Source organism: Mandrillus leucophaeus, unplaced genomic scaffold (genome assembly GCF_000951045.1).
Source record: "Mandrillus leucophaeus isolate KB7577 unplaced genomic scaffold, Mleu.le_1.0 Scaffold106, whole genome shotgun sequence".
Classification (NCBI taxonomy): domain Eukaryota; kingdom Metazoa; phylum Chordata; class Mammalia; order Primates; family Cercopithecidae; genus Mandrillus; species Mandrillus leucophaeus.
In genome coordinates, this window is record NW_012098765.1 from 1,695,083 (window position 1) to 1,708,089 (window position 13,007).

The 13,007-nt window shown below is 57.2% G+C and overlaps 1 protein-coding gene across 2 annotated transcripts in view; it reads right to left on the reverse strand.

The window, feature by feature from the left end:
- Positions 1–5,997: 5,997 nt before the first annotated feature.
- Positions 5,998–13,007, reverse strand: part of CCDC97 (coiled-coil domain containing 97) — a 14,748-nt gene continuing 7,738 nt past the window's right edge. The window contains exons 3-5 of one of the 2 annotated variants that reach the window (XM_011983346.1): positions 10,976–11,254; positions 10,369–10,498; positions 5,998–8,227 (exon numbers count right to left, since the gene is read on the reverse strand). In XM_011983346.1, coding sequence (XP_011838736.1) covers positions 8,107–8,227; positions 10,369–10,498; positions 10,976–11,254 — 530 coding nt within the window. In that variant the 3' untranslated portion in view covers positions 5,998–8,106. Of the gene's footprint in view, positions 8,228–10,083; positions 10,499–10,975; positions 11,255–13,007 lie in introns of those variants that run through there. The other variant, XM_011983336.1, reaches the window with a different exon arrangement.

Below are 13,007 nucleotides of genomic sequence, written 5' to 3' on the forward strand. Positions count from 1 at the left end.
CCCCGCCCCGCCCCCGCTGCCTTGCCCTTGGGGGCTGTATTTAAGGACACCCGTGCCCCAAGCCCACCTGGGGCCCCATTAAAGATGGAGAGAGGACTGCGGATCTCTGTGTCATTGGGCGCCTGCCTGGGGTCTCCTTCCCTGACGTTCCCCTACTCCCACCCCATCTCTGTCCCTCTCTGCCTCCTCCTGCCTGTCTGCACTATTCCTTTGCCCCGCATCAGGGCACAGGGAACCAGTGGAGAACACTACTGTAGTTAGATCTATTTATTGAGCACCTTGGGCACTGTTGAAGTGCCTTACATTAATGAACTCATTCAGTCACCTTAGCAACACTCTGAGACGCAGGGACTCTGATAACACCCATTCTAAAGGTGAGGAAACAAGCCAAGAGAGGTTAAGGGAGGAGTTCCTGCCCACTAGGAACCTGCTTTAGCGGGGGATGGTGAGGAAGACAGTAAAAGATGGTAGTTCAGGCCAGGCAGGGTGGCTCACGCCTGTAATCCTAGCACTTTTTGGGAGGTCAAGGTTGCAGTGAGCCCTGACTGTGCCACTGTATGCCAGCCTGGGTGACAAAGCAAGACCCCACCTTTTTTTTTTTTTTGAGACAGTTTCACTCTTGTTGCCCAGGTTGGAGTGCAATGTCGAGATCCTGGCTCACTGCAACCTCTGCCTCTTGGGTTCAAACGATTATCCTGCCTCAGCCTCCCGAGTAGCTGGGATTACAGGCATGCGCCACCACACTTGGCTAATTTTGTATTTTTTTTAGTACAGACGAGGTTTCACCATATTGTTCAGGCCGGTCTCAAACTTCTGACCTCAGGTGATCCGCCCTCCTCCTCGGCCTCCCAAAGTGCTGAGATTACAAGCATGAGCCAGTGCCCCAGCCAAGACCCCATCTTAAAAAACAAAAACAAAAACAAAAAAAGGCTGGGCATGGTGGCTCACACCTGCAATCCCAGCAGTTTGGGAGGCCGAGGCAGGGGGATCACTTGAGGTCAGGAGTTTGAGATCAGCCTGGACCACATGGTGAAAACACGCCTCTAATAAAAATACAAAAAAAGGCTGGGCGTGGTGGCTCATGCCTATAATCCCAGCACTTTGGGAGGCAGAGGCGGGCAGATCACAAGGTCAGGAGTTCAAGACCAGCCTGACCAACATGGTGAAACCCAGTCTCTACTAAAAATACAAAAATTAGCCATGGTGGCGCACGCCTGTAATCTCAGCTACTCAGGAGGCTGAGGCAGGAGAATCACTTGAACCCAAGGGGTGGAGGTTGCAGTGAGCGAAGACCGTGCCACTTCACTCCAGCCTAGGTGACAGAGCGAGACTCCATCTCAAATAAATAAATAAAAATGCAAAATACAAAAAAAAAATTAGTCTGGCATTGTGGTGCACACCTGTAGTCCCAGCTACCCAGAAGGCTGAGGCAGGAGAACCGCGTGAACAGGGGAGGCAGAGGTTGCAGTGAGCCAAGGTCGCGCCACTGCACCCCAGCCTGGGCAACAGAGTGAGACAGCATCTCAAAAAACAAACAAACAAACAAAGAACTTGTACTTGAGGAAGACAGGAGCCATGGCAGGGTTTGACCTAGGTGCTCAGAGGGTTCGCCGTCTGGCTCATGGTTGGGAGTGGACAGAAGTGTCAGGGTGAGGGTGAGCACAGAGAGACCAGCTGTCCAGGCAAGAAACGGCAGCAGCCATGGGTGGGTCTGCCTCTGCAGTCTCTGTTTCTTCCCATCTGCTATGGTCCTGCTCGTGAATTAATTCCCTCCCGCTTCCTCTTTCTCCTGGCTCTCAGTTTCTGCTCTTTCTCCCAGGTTTCACTTCCCCACACCCAGTGATTGTCCTGGGAGGGAGGACAGTGTGAGTGCTGCCGTTCCTTTGCCTGTGGGCATGAGAGCTGTTGGTAGCACTGGGTCTGGGTGCCAGGGACCTGAGGCCCTCCCAGCTCAGCGTAGGGGTAGAAATGTGGTTACTGCTCTGGCCTCAGGTCCAAAAGCACAGAGGGCTGAGGGAGGAGTGGGGAGGCAGGAGTTCACTATACAAGGACATGCCAACAAATGGATCGCTATAGAGATGCTGAGGCCTGGCCCAAGAGGCAGAGTCACAAGCTAGGACACAGTGACTTGGCTGTGATCGCTGCAGCCCTGCGAGGATGTGGTGTGTGTACACACGCAGACACACTCACAAGGGGGGAAACACGGACGGTGCCCCACACTACACAAACATTCACCTCTCAAAGCCGCCGTGGACACACAGAGACTCCTGCAGGGCCCATAACACATGGGCTGTGTCATTTGGCAGCAGCTACAGCCCATATACACAGATACAAACAGAGAAAGTGTCAGCCCATCACATAAACACCACCCAGCCTCGGAGCCTCACTGGGACACAACAGGAGCAGAGACTTCAATAGGGACCTGGCACAACACAGTCATATACAAATATATTCCATAGGGTCATGGTCGCAACCACCGCACACCAGACACTGATTCAGTGTCATGCACGCACACGCATCACGGCATCAGAGCCCGGACAGGAAATGGATCCCCCAACAGTTACCTCCTCCCCCACGGGGTCACAGTCACAAACAGGTCCAGGGTGCATGTCCACGGTTGAACCTGTCACAGTCCCACCAGACACACCCCACACGGAGGTCTGACACGTCACAACCGCACAGACAGCAGGTCGGTCTTACCCACTCAGTCTGACATCCCACACCCTCCACCACACACGCACAACTCCAGCCTGGGGAGTCCCACAGGGCCCCATAGACTGCAGCGACCCCGTCACGCCCAGACACACTGTCACACCCAGGGTCCCAGACGGAGCAGACACACCCCCAGGGTGGCAGACGCGGCCCTCACACGCCCAGCCCCAGCTCGTGCCTCGGCCCGAGGACAAGTGCTGGCTGCACACTCGCGGTGTGGTCGGCCTGCCCGACACGCCCTCGTGACACACCCCGCCCACCTGCCCCGGGCTGCCGGGTGAGCTGGCAGAGCCCCACAGGGTGGGGAGGGGAAACTGTGGGCTCAGCACCTTCCCCTGGCCGCGTGCGCACTGCCCCTGCCCTGCCACCCTGGCACCCAGGCCCGATGGGTGGCTTAGCCCCGTCGGGACAAGTCTGCCCCCACCCGTGGCCGACCGCAGGGGCAGGGCAGGGGGTTTGGGGCTCCCCGCTCCCTCCTCCCGCCGCGCCCCTGCCTCTGCAGGCAGCCGGGGCCACGGAGGGAAGTCGTGGGGGGAGCCTGGGTTCCGGCTGGAGCCCCAGCTTCCTGTGCAGTCCCCGTGGGGCAGGAAGCCGCTGGGGGAGGCCAGCTTAGGCCTTCCTGCCCCCTCCCCCCGGCCCCCAAGACGGGCCTGGGACCCGGGTCCCCGAGGGGGAGTGGGAAGGTTGGGGGGTGAAAGAAAGCCCCTTCCTCCTCAATCTCTGGATATGCAGAGTGTTTGAGGTTCCAGTGTGGATTTGTGTGTGTTCAGGACCTTATTGTGTGTGTGTGATTCCAAGCTTTGTGGTGTGAGTTGCATCTGGCATGGGTGTTCTGGGGGCCTATGTGCTGTTTGGTATGGATGGTCTTGTCTGTGTGTGTCCCCAGCACGTGTTCGCTCCGTGTGTTTGTGGCTGCACTGCATTTCTGGGGTGTGCGTCTGCGTTTTGTATTTCTGCTGGGCAAGCTGTTGTATTTTCTGTGGGTTTTATGCTCTGGCACTGTTTGATTCTCCAAGTCGGCCATCTATCTGGGGCATATTGTGTGTCTGATATTTTTCTCAACATCTTCACTGTTCTTCTGGGTGTAAATTTGTGCATTTTTTAGTGTAAGTTTGACTTGAAATGCAGTGTTTTCTGCATATGTTAATCGATCTGTGAGTGATGTTTTTTCCAGGAGAGGGGAGTGTGTGTGTGTGTAAGAGTGTGTGTAAGACGGGGTCTTGCTCTGTCGCCCAGGCAGGAGTGCAATGGCACAATCTTGGCTCACTGCAAGCTCTGCCTCCCAGGCTCAAGGGATTCTCCTGCCTCAGCCTCCGGAGTAGATGTGATTACAGGCACCCACCACCACGCCTGGCTAATTTTTGTATTTTTAGTAGAGATCGGGTTTTACCATGTTGACTGGGCTGGTCTCAAACTCCTGACCTCGTAATTTGCCCACCTCGGCCTCCCAAAGTGCTGAGACACAGGCGTGAGCCATCGCGCCCGGCCGTGTGTGTGTTTCTTACATATGAGGTGGGTGAGTTGTGAGTTGTTCCTGGGTTGCACTGTGATCAGTGCGTGTCGCTGGTATTCTGAGCATGCTTGTCTACGTGGTGTGCATCCAGCATGCTTCCTGTGGTTCTGGGTGTGTGTGTGTGAGGGAGGACTGTACTTCGGGGCTGTGTGTGTTCGTCTCAGGGACTGGTGTTCCCAGCTGTGAGTGCTGTGAGCAGGTGCTAAGTGGTGTCTGCGTGCTGTGTTCCCACATGCAGGCTGGTGACTGCAGTATGTGAAGTTGTGTGGGTCTGTTTTGCATCACCGTTGAGGGCATTTCGCATTCTCAGGTTCTCAGCAGGGGAGGATGTGTGTTCCCAAGTGGCTGCCAGTGTGGGTCCACATTGTGTGCTGGTGTTTTCAGGGGAGGGGAACAGGATACATCCATGAAGCCGCCTGCGTCGTGAGCGCCCAGTGCCTGTTGGCCTCCATACCCAGCGCAGGCTGTGTCTGTGGCGCGTCCCCTTGCCGGCTGGTGCCACGCTGGCTCGGAGCTGGCTGTGGCAGCAGGCAAAGCAGGGCAGGGCAGGGGCTGTGGTGGGCACTGGACCCACGCCCAGCCTCGGTATAAATATCCCAGGCTGCCGGCGGCTGTGTTTGCTGTGTTTACTCGGCCTCAGCCCCGGCCCGGGGGCGGCAGCAGCCCAGCAGGTCCTGGGGGCGGGGGTGACCAGGCCACAGCACAGACATTTCCTTCTGGCCAGACAGGCCCCGCAATCTTGCTGCCCCCTCCTGCGCCCTTTCTGGGTGGGCGAGAGGCAGTGACCCCTCATTCTGGACTTCCAGGGGCTGCCAGTGAGGCTCCGACCTGGATATCCCAGCTGGGCTTTCCAGAGTGTGGGAGACAGAGGAGATAAGGGGTGCGGGGGGGCAGGCCAAGACACACAGCAGGGAGAGGGAAAGGGCAAAGTGAGGGGAGGACAGAGCCCCCCAGAGGGAGGCTCCAGCAGAGAAAGGGACGGGGAAACGAAGTGACGGGAGCTGAGAATGAGATGGAGAATGGCTGGGGACACAGAGTGGAAAAGGTGGGGAGGAGAGGGAGGGAGGGAGGGAGGGAGGGAGGGAGAGGCATGGGAAAAACAACGGAGGAGAGGGAGGAGAGACGGAAAGTCACGGGGAGACACCGACAGCCAGAGGTGCGGAGACAGAATGAGAAGACAGAGTAGTGGCGGCAAGGGAGGAAGGCAGAAGGCTGGAAAGAAATGCAGAGAAGCAGGGAGAAGGGACTAGGGACAGAGGGACCGAGTGACTGGAGCTGGAGGGGGACTGTGCAGGGAGGCAGCTCACTTTGGCAGGACGCATGGAGGTGTCAGACGTGGGGGGCGGGGTGGCGGCCAGGCCAGTGAAGGAGGCCAGGGCCTGTCAGACGGACAGGAGACACGACGGTGGGGGCCGGATGCCCACCTAGGGGCTCTCTCCCAGCGGGGCCCGCCCTCCCTGACTCAGCCTTTCCGCCTATCCCGACCCCAGGAGAACTGGGAGGGGGATGGGAGGCGCCCGCCCTGGGGGCCCACCACCCCCAGGTCTCAGAGGCTGTGACCAGGGGGTGTGTCTCCCACCATCCCTGCCCCACTCTGTCTCCACCTCTTTTCCTGTCTCCCCATCTAATCCCTGTCCCTGGGACCGGCTCCACCTCTGTCTGTCAGCTAGACGCTCACGTCTTGACCATCTGACTAACCCTAATTCTGACTCAATTTCTGTGTCTCTCATTGCTTTTTAAAAACCTACACAACAAATTTACGTATTGCAAAGTATATCATAAACAAATTTAATGACCAAGTGATACACTGGTCAAAAATGTGCCTATCACCAAGGATTGACCCCTTTCCCGTGGCCCAGGCCCTCTGCTCTTACAAATGGGGCACAAATACAGGCAGGTAAGAGACACACAGCTCTCATCTCGCCAAGGTCCTGGAGTCTAGCTGCCGCTTCCTCCTCTGGGAAATAGAGGAGTGACATTGATAGTGCCTAGCGCATAGCACTGCTGGGACAACGCAGTGATTCGGGGATTGATCTCTGAAGCAAGATGACCGGATCCCGTCTGTGTGCGGGACAGTGGCTAGCACGGAACGTTTGTTAGGCCTGCCCGCCATCTGACCCTTCTCAAACCTTCCTGTCTGAGGACATCTGCGTGCACACTTGTCCCTCCAATGCTGTCCCACTCTGGATGGCCCTGACACCTGACAGGCCAGACAGCTGGGTGGTTTCTAGGACCTTCGTGATTCCAGGCCTGGGTTCCTGTTTCATTTCTGCCTCTGATAGCCGAGTGCCCTTGAGGAAGCAACATCTTTCTGGGCCTCCCTTGACCCATTTCACTAGTTCACAGGCCTGAGGATCCAACCTGGTGTCAGGCACTTAGCTCGGGCCTGGCAGAGGACAGAAGTGCTCGGTAGCAGAGGCTTTCATTCTTTAATAGTTGCTCTGAACATCTTGTCTGCCTCCGTCCAGCTCTCACTTTCCCTGTCTGGCTCTAATTCTGGTTGACCCAGAGGACATAGCTGAGGCTCGGAGGTCAGGAACCGTGGGCTCCAGGAGGCAGTTCTGAGGGTCCTTCAGGCTCAGCCACAGCAGGATACCACCATTCCATCTCAGAGGCATGAGGAGTCCCTAGGCCCCATCTTGCTGACCCTTGGCCTGTGCGCCCCCTCAACAGTAGCCAGGCCCTTCTGTATGTGTGTCTGCTGGGGGAGCAGGAGCTGGGTGTGGGGGCATGGGAAGGCGGGACGCCTGGGTTCCCACAGGCACGGTGGCTGAGTCACCAGGCGGCCATCTGGCTCCCATTAGCCCAGGGCGGCAGGGGGCTCCATGGGGCGGGCCCTGCGGCCAGCTGGGGGCAGGGACGCTGGGGCAGGCTGTGTGTGGGATGACTCAGGACCCATGATAACAGCCTGTACGCATTTGGGGAGTGTAAACAGCAGAGGGAGAGGAAGGCGGATGAAGGGAAAATTGTGGTTGGGCAGAGGGGGGCTGGTGGGGCTGAGAGGGGTAGAGTCCCTCTCCCTCTACACTCAAGCTGGCAGGCCCCGTGATTCCCAGCCTGGGTCCTGGGGAGAGAAGAGAGCTGCCCCTAGCCTCCCTGCCTGGGGTCTCCTCCCTCCCCTGGGGCTGCATTACTCAGTGGTCAGGGTTCTGCTGCCTATAGCAGCCAGGTTTGAGGGAAGGGGGAAGAAGGGGCCCAGAGCCTGGAGCAGGGGATCAAAACCCAGAGATAAAGGCTGAGAGACAGATAGAGAGGGACAGTGACAGCAGAGGCCTAGAGAGGTGGAAATGTACAAGTAGAAAGAAGAGGAGGCCCAGAGTGAGGCAGGAGACATGGGAACCTAACAGAAGCAAGGAGGCTCTGAGTGAGACACAAGGCAGACATAAACAGAGAGGGGGAGACAGACAGCATGGGAGGCAGCCGCGCTGGGGCCCAGGGGTCAGCACCGGAACCAAACTGGCCACTTCCAGCCACGAAAGGCCCTGCCAGCTGGCCTCCGGCAAGGGGAGGACTTTCACCTTGGGCCCTGCGGTGGAGACAGAGCCTAAGGCAGAGAGAGAGGGGGAGAAAGGGAGAGACAGCCAGCCAGAGCACTGGAAAGAGGGAGCGGGGTAGGGAGAGAGACAGAAAGAAGGCCAGACAGACACCAAGACAGACAGAGGCAGGAGACAGGGTGGGAGACAGGAGAAAGACAGCGAACTCCAGAAACAGAAGGGGTGGGGCTTGTCTGAGATGAGACTAGACCCAGTGAGATGGTGGTGTGCGTGGGTTGTGGGGCGCTGCCCTGGTGTCCCCCTAGAGAAAGGGTCACTGAGCCGGCCTGGAATCAGCTGCCTTGCTGGGGTCAGGGATAGGGCAGGCGGTGGGAAGGGTGGCAGCCATCAGTCCCCATCCAGCTCTGGGCTGGGCGCGTCCTCAGGTTCTTCCTCATCGAAGTACCTCTCCTCCTCATCCCGTGCCACGATGTCCAGGTTGTCAAAGTCAGGGTTGTCGTCTACTGTGCTGCAGTGGGAGGAGGCTGTCAAGGACTGGGTCTTTTTGGGACCCTAGGATGCCCAGGTCAAAGGCCTGGGGCACCCTGATGTCAAAGGCCATGTGCTGGCAGCCGTCAGAGCTGACCTTCCCAAGGGGGATGGTGTTTATAATTCTCAGGGTTTAAAACTCAAGGAAACATTTTCCAAATCAGAGTCTGCACAAAAACTCTGGGCTGGGCATGGTGGCTCATGCCTGCAATCCCAGCACTACAGGAGGACAAGGCAGGAAGATGGCTTGAGCCCAGCAGTTGGAGCCCTGGGCAACATAGGGAGACCCTGACTCTACAAAAAAACTGAAAAAGTAGCCAGGCGTGGTGGCAAGCACCTGTAGTCCCAGCTTACTCAGTTGGCTGAGGCAGGAGGCTCACTTCAGGCCAGGAGGTCAAGGCTGCGGTGAGCCATGATCAAACCACCACATTCCAGCCTGGGTGACAAAGGAGACCCTGTCTAAAAAAAACCCCAAAGCTCTAGTTTTTCTTAAAAAGCTGTAAAATGTGGCGACACACGGGCTTACATTCTCAAGCAGGCAGTGGCTCTCAACAGAGAACCACCTGGGGGTGATTTTGCCCCCATGGCATTTTGACATTTTGACATCATCACTGGGGGCTTGCTACTGCCCTCCAGTGGACAGAGGCTGGGGATCAGCCAGAGCTGACCACAGGCAGGACAGCTGCCCATGCCCTAAGGCAGCAAGTAAACCCAGTAGCACTCACTTGGGTCGCCAAGCCTAGCTTGATCTGGCCACGCAGAGATCTCCTACCCCCTTGTGACCCCTTGCGACTGCTCCAGCCCCTTCTGCCCCTCGATGCTGTGGGGGGCTCTGGCACCTGCGGGGGGCTCTGGCACCTACGGTGGCCTCTGCCAGGAATGCTCCTCCCCCCACTTCCTGCAGGCCTTTGCTGTTACCCACTTATAGAGGCCTTCCCTAGCCACCCTGTCACTCCCCGCCTGTTGCTTCACTTTTCCTCATGGCCCAATCACTATGAAGTGCTAGAAGATTCTAGATCTTCCTCACTAGAGTGGGACCCCTTTCCAGGCAGGGAAGCCTTTCACTGGTTTTGGTTCCCGCCTTATCCCCAGAGCCTGTGGACATCACAGACGCTCAGCACATGCTGACTGAATGCACAGATGGGGGACGTGTCGGAACCACTGCTGCCCTCCCGAGGCGATACACTGTGGTCCCTGCCACCCCCAATTTCCTCCTGGGCCCCTGGCTTGGGAACAGCAGTGATGCCTGCTGACTGAGGGTCCCCGTGGTCCAGGCCCTCTGCTCACCACTTTGCATGCAGGAACTGGGGCTCTGAGCAGGCCTGCCTGGCTGGAAGTGGAGCAGCCAGATTCCATTCAAGAGCTGGGGATCCCAGAATGGGAGGCGGCTCCGGTGACCATGGTTGGGCCTCATGGCAGTGGCAATCACAATTCCCACTTTCCTGATGAGCCCACCTCAGGACGGACGTAGGGTCCGCCTACGTGTGGTCACACATTTCACATGTCATCAGGGCTGGATGTGAAACCAAGGAGGGTGCTCTGCTGCTGGGCCCAGTGTTGGGGACCACAAGGCAAAACTACCTTAAATGACAAAACCAATCTTTGACTGACACATCACTCTTCTGGGTCCTTTTCCAAAGCAGTGGGCTCACATGTCTCAGCCCTGGGGTGCTACTGGAGAAATGAACAACTGTAACTGTGGGGGCTGCCAGCACAGGCCCCTCCATGCTGGGCATGAACCCTGCCAGGGGTTACTTCCTGCAGCACGAGGAGGTCCAAGGTCAAGCGGAAGAGGCTGGGCTTCCTAGGTAGACTTGGGGTAGTAGCCTCTGCCACTTGTCAGGAGGGAAGTGTTTCAGGGTTTCATTGATACTGAGCTATATGTCATCCCTGCCCACCCCCTGCCTTAGAGGTGAGGAGACTGAGGGTCTGAGATAGACCAGGCTAGTCCAAGGTCACCCCGTCTCTTCCTTTGGCTGTTCAACCACACATCCTGGAACTGTTTTGGGGCCTTCTAGCTCCACGAAGGGAGGCCCCCACAGTTTGGTTAAGGGTTCTGCATGTGGCCAAAGGCCGTGGGATGCTGGGATAGGGGATGGGAAGGTGGGGGCACAGGAGCACCTGTAGTCAAAGTCCCCATCCTTGCCATCTAGGAAGCGCTGGTGCATGCGGCTGGTGAACTCCTCTCGCAGGATCAGCCTCTCCTCCGAGTCGGGGACCCAGGCCTCCGAGTCCTTGCCTGACCTCTGGTCTGCAGAGGGAGAGCAGAGGGGGTGTGAATGCGGGTGCACTCGGGCAGGCACTGAACAGAGTCCACAGAGAGCTGCTGCTCCTGCGCCAGCCTTGTGCTGGGTGGCTGTGGGAACACAGCAGTGACAGAGATGGCCCAGGTCCCTGTCCTCCAGGGACACACATAAAACACATGACCATACAGTGACCGTATCCTCAGGTCAGGATCTGAGACCTGAAGGGTGGGAGGAGAGGCATTCCTGGCAGAGGGAACAGCCTGAGCAGACCTGGAGGCGAGGGGTCATTTGGTGTCTTGGAGTGGGGGATGGGGATGTTGCAGCGGTTGGAATGGCACACAAGGAGAGTCAGGCCAGGCAGGGGAGGGACACAATGTCGGCTTTTGCAGGTTGGGGGCCCAGCCTGCTGCCATGAGGTGGAGACAGACAAGCCTGGGGCTGGGGTGTCTGGAATCTGGGGTCCCCCTGCTACTGGCCCTCACCTTCCTCATCACTGTCCTCCTCCTCCTCTTCTTCCTCCAAGCAGGCCTCCTCCTCCTCCTGCTGTTGAAGCAGACGCTGCTGAAGCTCCCGCTCCTCGTAGGACTGAAGCAGCAAGTTGGAGAGTGGGCAGGCAGGTCTCCCGGGGGACCCGGGCTTAGGGGGCTGGTGGGTTGGGGTGCGGGCACTGAGCTCCTCCTGGGTGAGGTACTGTCCGATGTACTGCTCGTATAGCAGGGGGGCCCGGAAACGCATCTGCTCATCACTGAAGTACTCGCCCCCTGCAGAGGAAAGACAGGGTGGGCATGGGGTGAGCAACTGAGCAGACGTGTCCACGTAGGTATGCGTGCGATCATGCTTGTGGGATGATGTGCACACACCTGAAAACACAGGCAAATATGCAGGCACCTGAGGTGTGCGCGAGTACTCATGCAGGCACCTGAGGTCATGTGCACATGATTACTCGTGCAGGCGCCTGAGTGTGTGTGTGTGGCCCGGCCTGTATCTTCCTGTGTATTCATGTATTCATGCATCCAAGCATGTGTGTGCACAGGCAGACCTGGCTACATCCTGGCCTCTGAGGCTCTGATGGTCCGGAGCTCATGTACAACCATGTCAAGGCACGATGCGCAAGCTCCTGCCCATGATGTGTGCATGGCCCATGTACACACACATCTCCCGTCAGGCCCAGCATATGCCCATGGACACCTGTCTGTCTGGGTGTCAGCATGCAGGACAATGCAGCAGAGGTTGTGTGTCTCTAGGTTGCGCGCCTGTTTGTAGGGCCCCAGTCTGGCTGGCAGTGGACATGCCTGCACTGTGAAGCGTGTATGTGCATACATCCACATGGATCTGGCATGTATGTGCAAGGGATCAGGTCAGGTGGGGCATCTGCCCGTGTGAGTATCCCTGAGAAAGCCAGGCCGTCCTGGTGGTGGAAGGCCCCAGATCCATCCTCTCAAGTGCTCCTCTCTGCAGCAACCCCTTGGTGGGCCTGGCTTCCCCACTGCCCCAAAACCTGGGTTCCTTGCATCACCCCTGGCTGCCTGTTCCTGCAGGAGCGACTCTGTCCCTCAGATAACAGTTAAACTTGCCCTGGTCCCTGCCCTCCACTGGTCCTAGCCCTGTCTTCAGAGCCCAGGGCAAAAAAACTGCTCAGACTCCTGGCCTCTGCAGCACTGTAGGCTGTGACTGTCCCTGTCCTGCTCAGCTTCCCAACTCCTGCCAGCTCTCTTACCCTCAGCTGTTTCTGGCATCCTCTAGCAGATTCAGTTTTTTGAGATGGAGTCTCACTCTGATGCCCAGGCTGGAGTGTAGTTGGCATGATCTCCGCTAACTGCAACCTTTGCCTCCTGGGCTGGAGTGATTCTTCTGCCTCAGCCTCCTGAGTAGCTGGGATTACAGGCACCTGCCACAGTGCCTGGCTACTTTTTTTTTGTATTTTTAGTAGAGACGGGGTTTCACTATGTTGGCCAGGCTGGTCTTGAACTCCTTATCTCAAGTGATCCGCCTGCCTCGGCCTCCCAAAGTGCTGGGATTACAGGCGTGACCACAGCGCCCAGCCTCTAGCAGATTCAGTTTCTATCCCTCCTTCTCCCCAACTTGGATTATCACCCACCCTGGCTCTGGATCCCTCTCCTTCTCTTATCTCCATCTTTCTATCTTTCCTGCTTTTCTCAGTTTCTGTCACCTACCCACACCTCATTCATCTTCCTTCTTTTTTTGTGTGTGTGTGTTTTTTTTTTTGGCAACCACCACCTCCCAGATTCATGTGATTCTCCTGCCTCAGCCTCCCAAGTAACTGGGATTACAGTTGCCTGCCACCACGCCTGGCTAATTTTTTTGTATTTTTAGTAGAGATGGGGTTTCACCATGTTGGCCAGGCTGCTCTGGAACTCCTGACCTCAGGTCCACCCCCACCTCGCCCTCCCAAAGAGCTGGGATTACAGGCTTGAGTGACCGTGCCCCCGGCCCATCTTCCTTCTTTCTTCATCCTCATTTCCACATCTGTGTTTCTTTTTTTTTTTTTTTTTT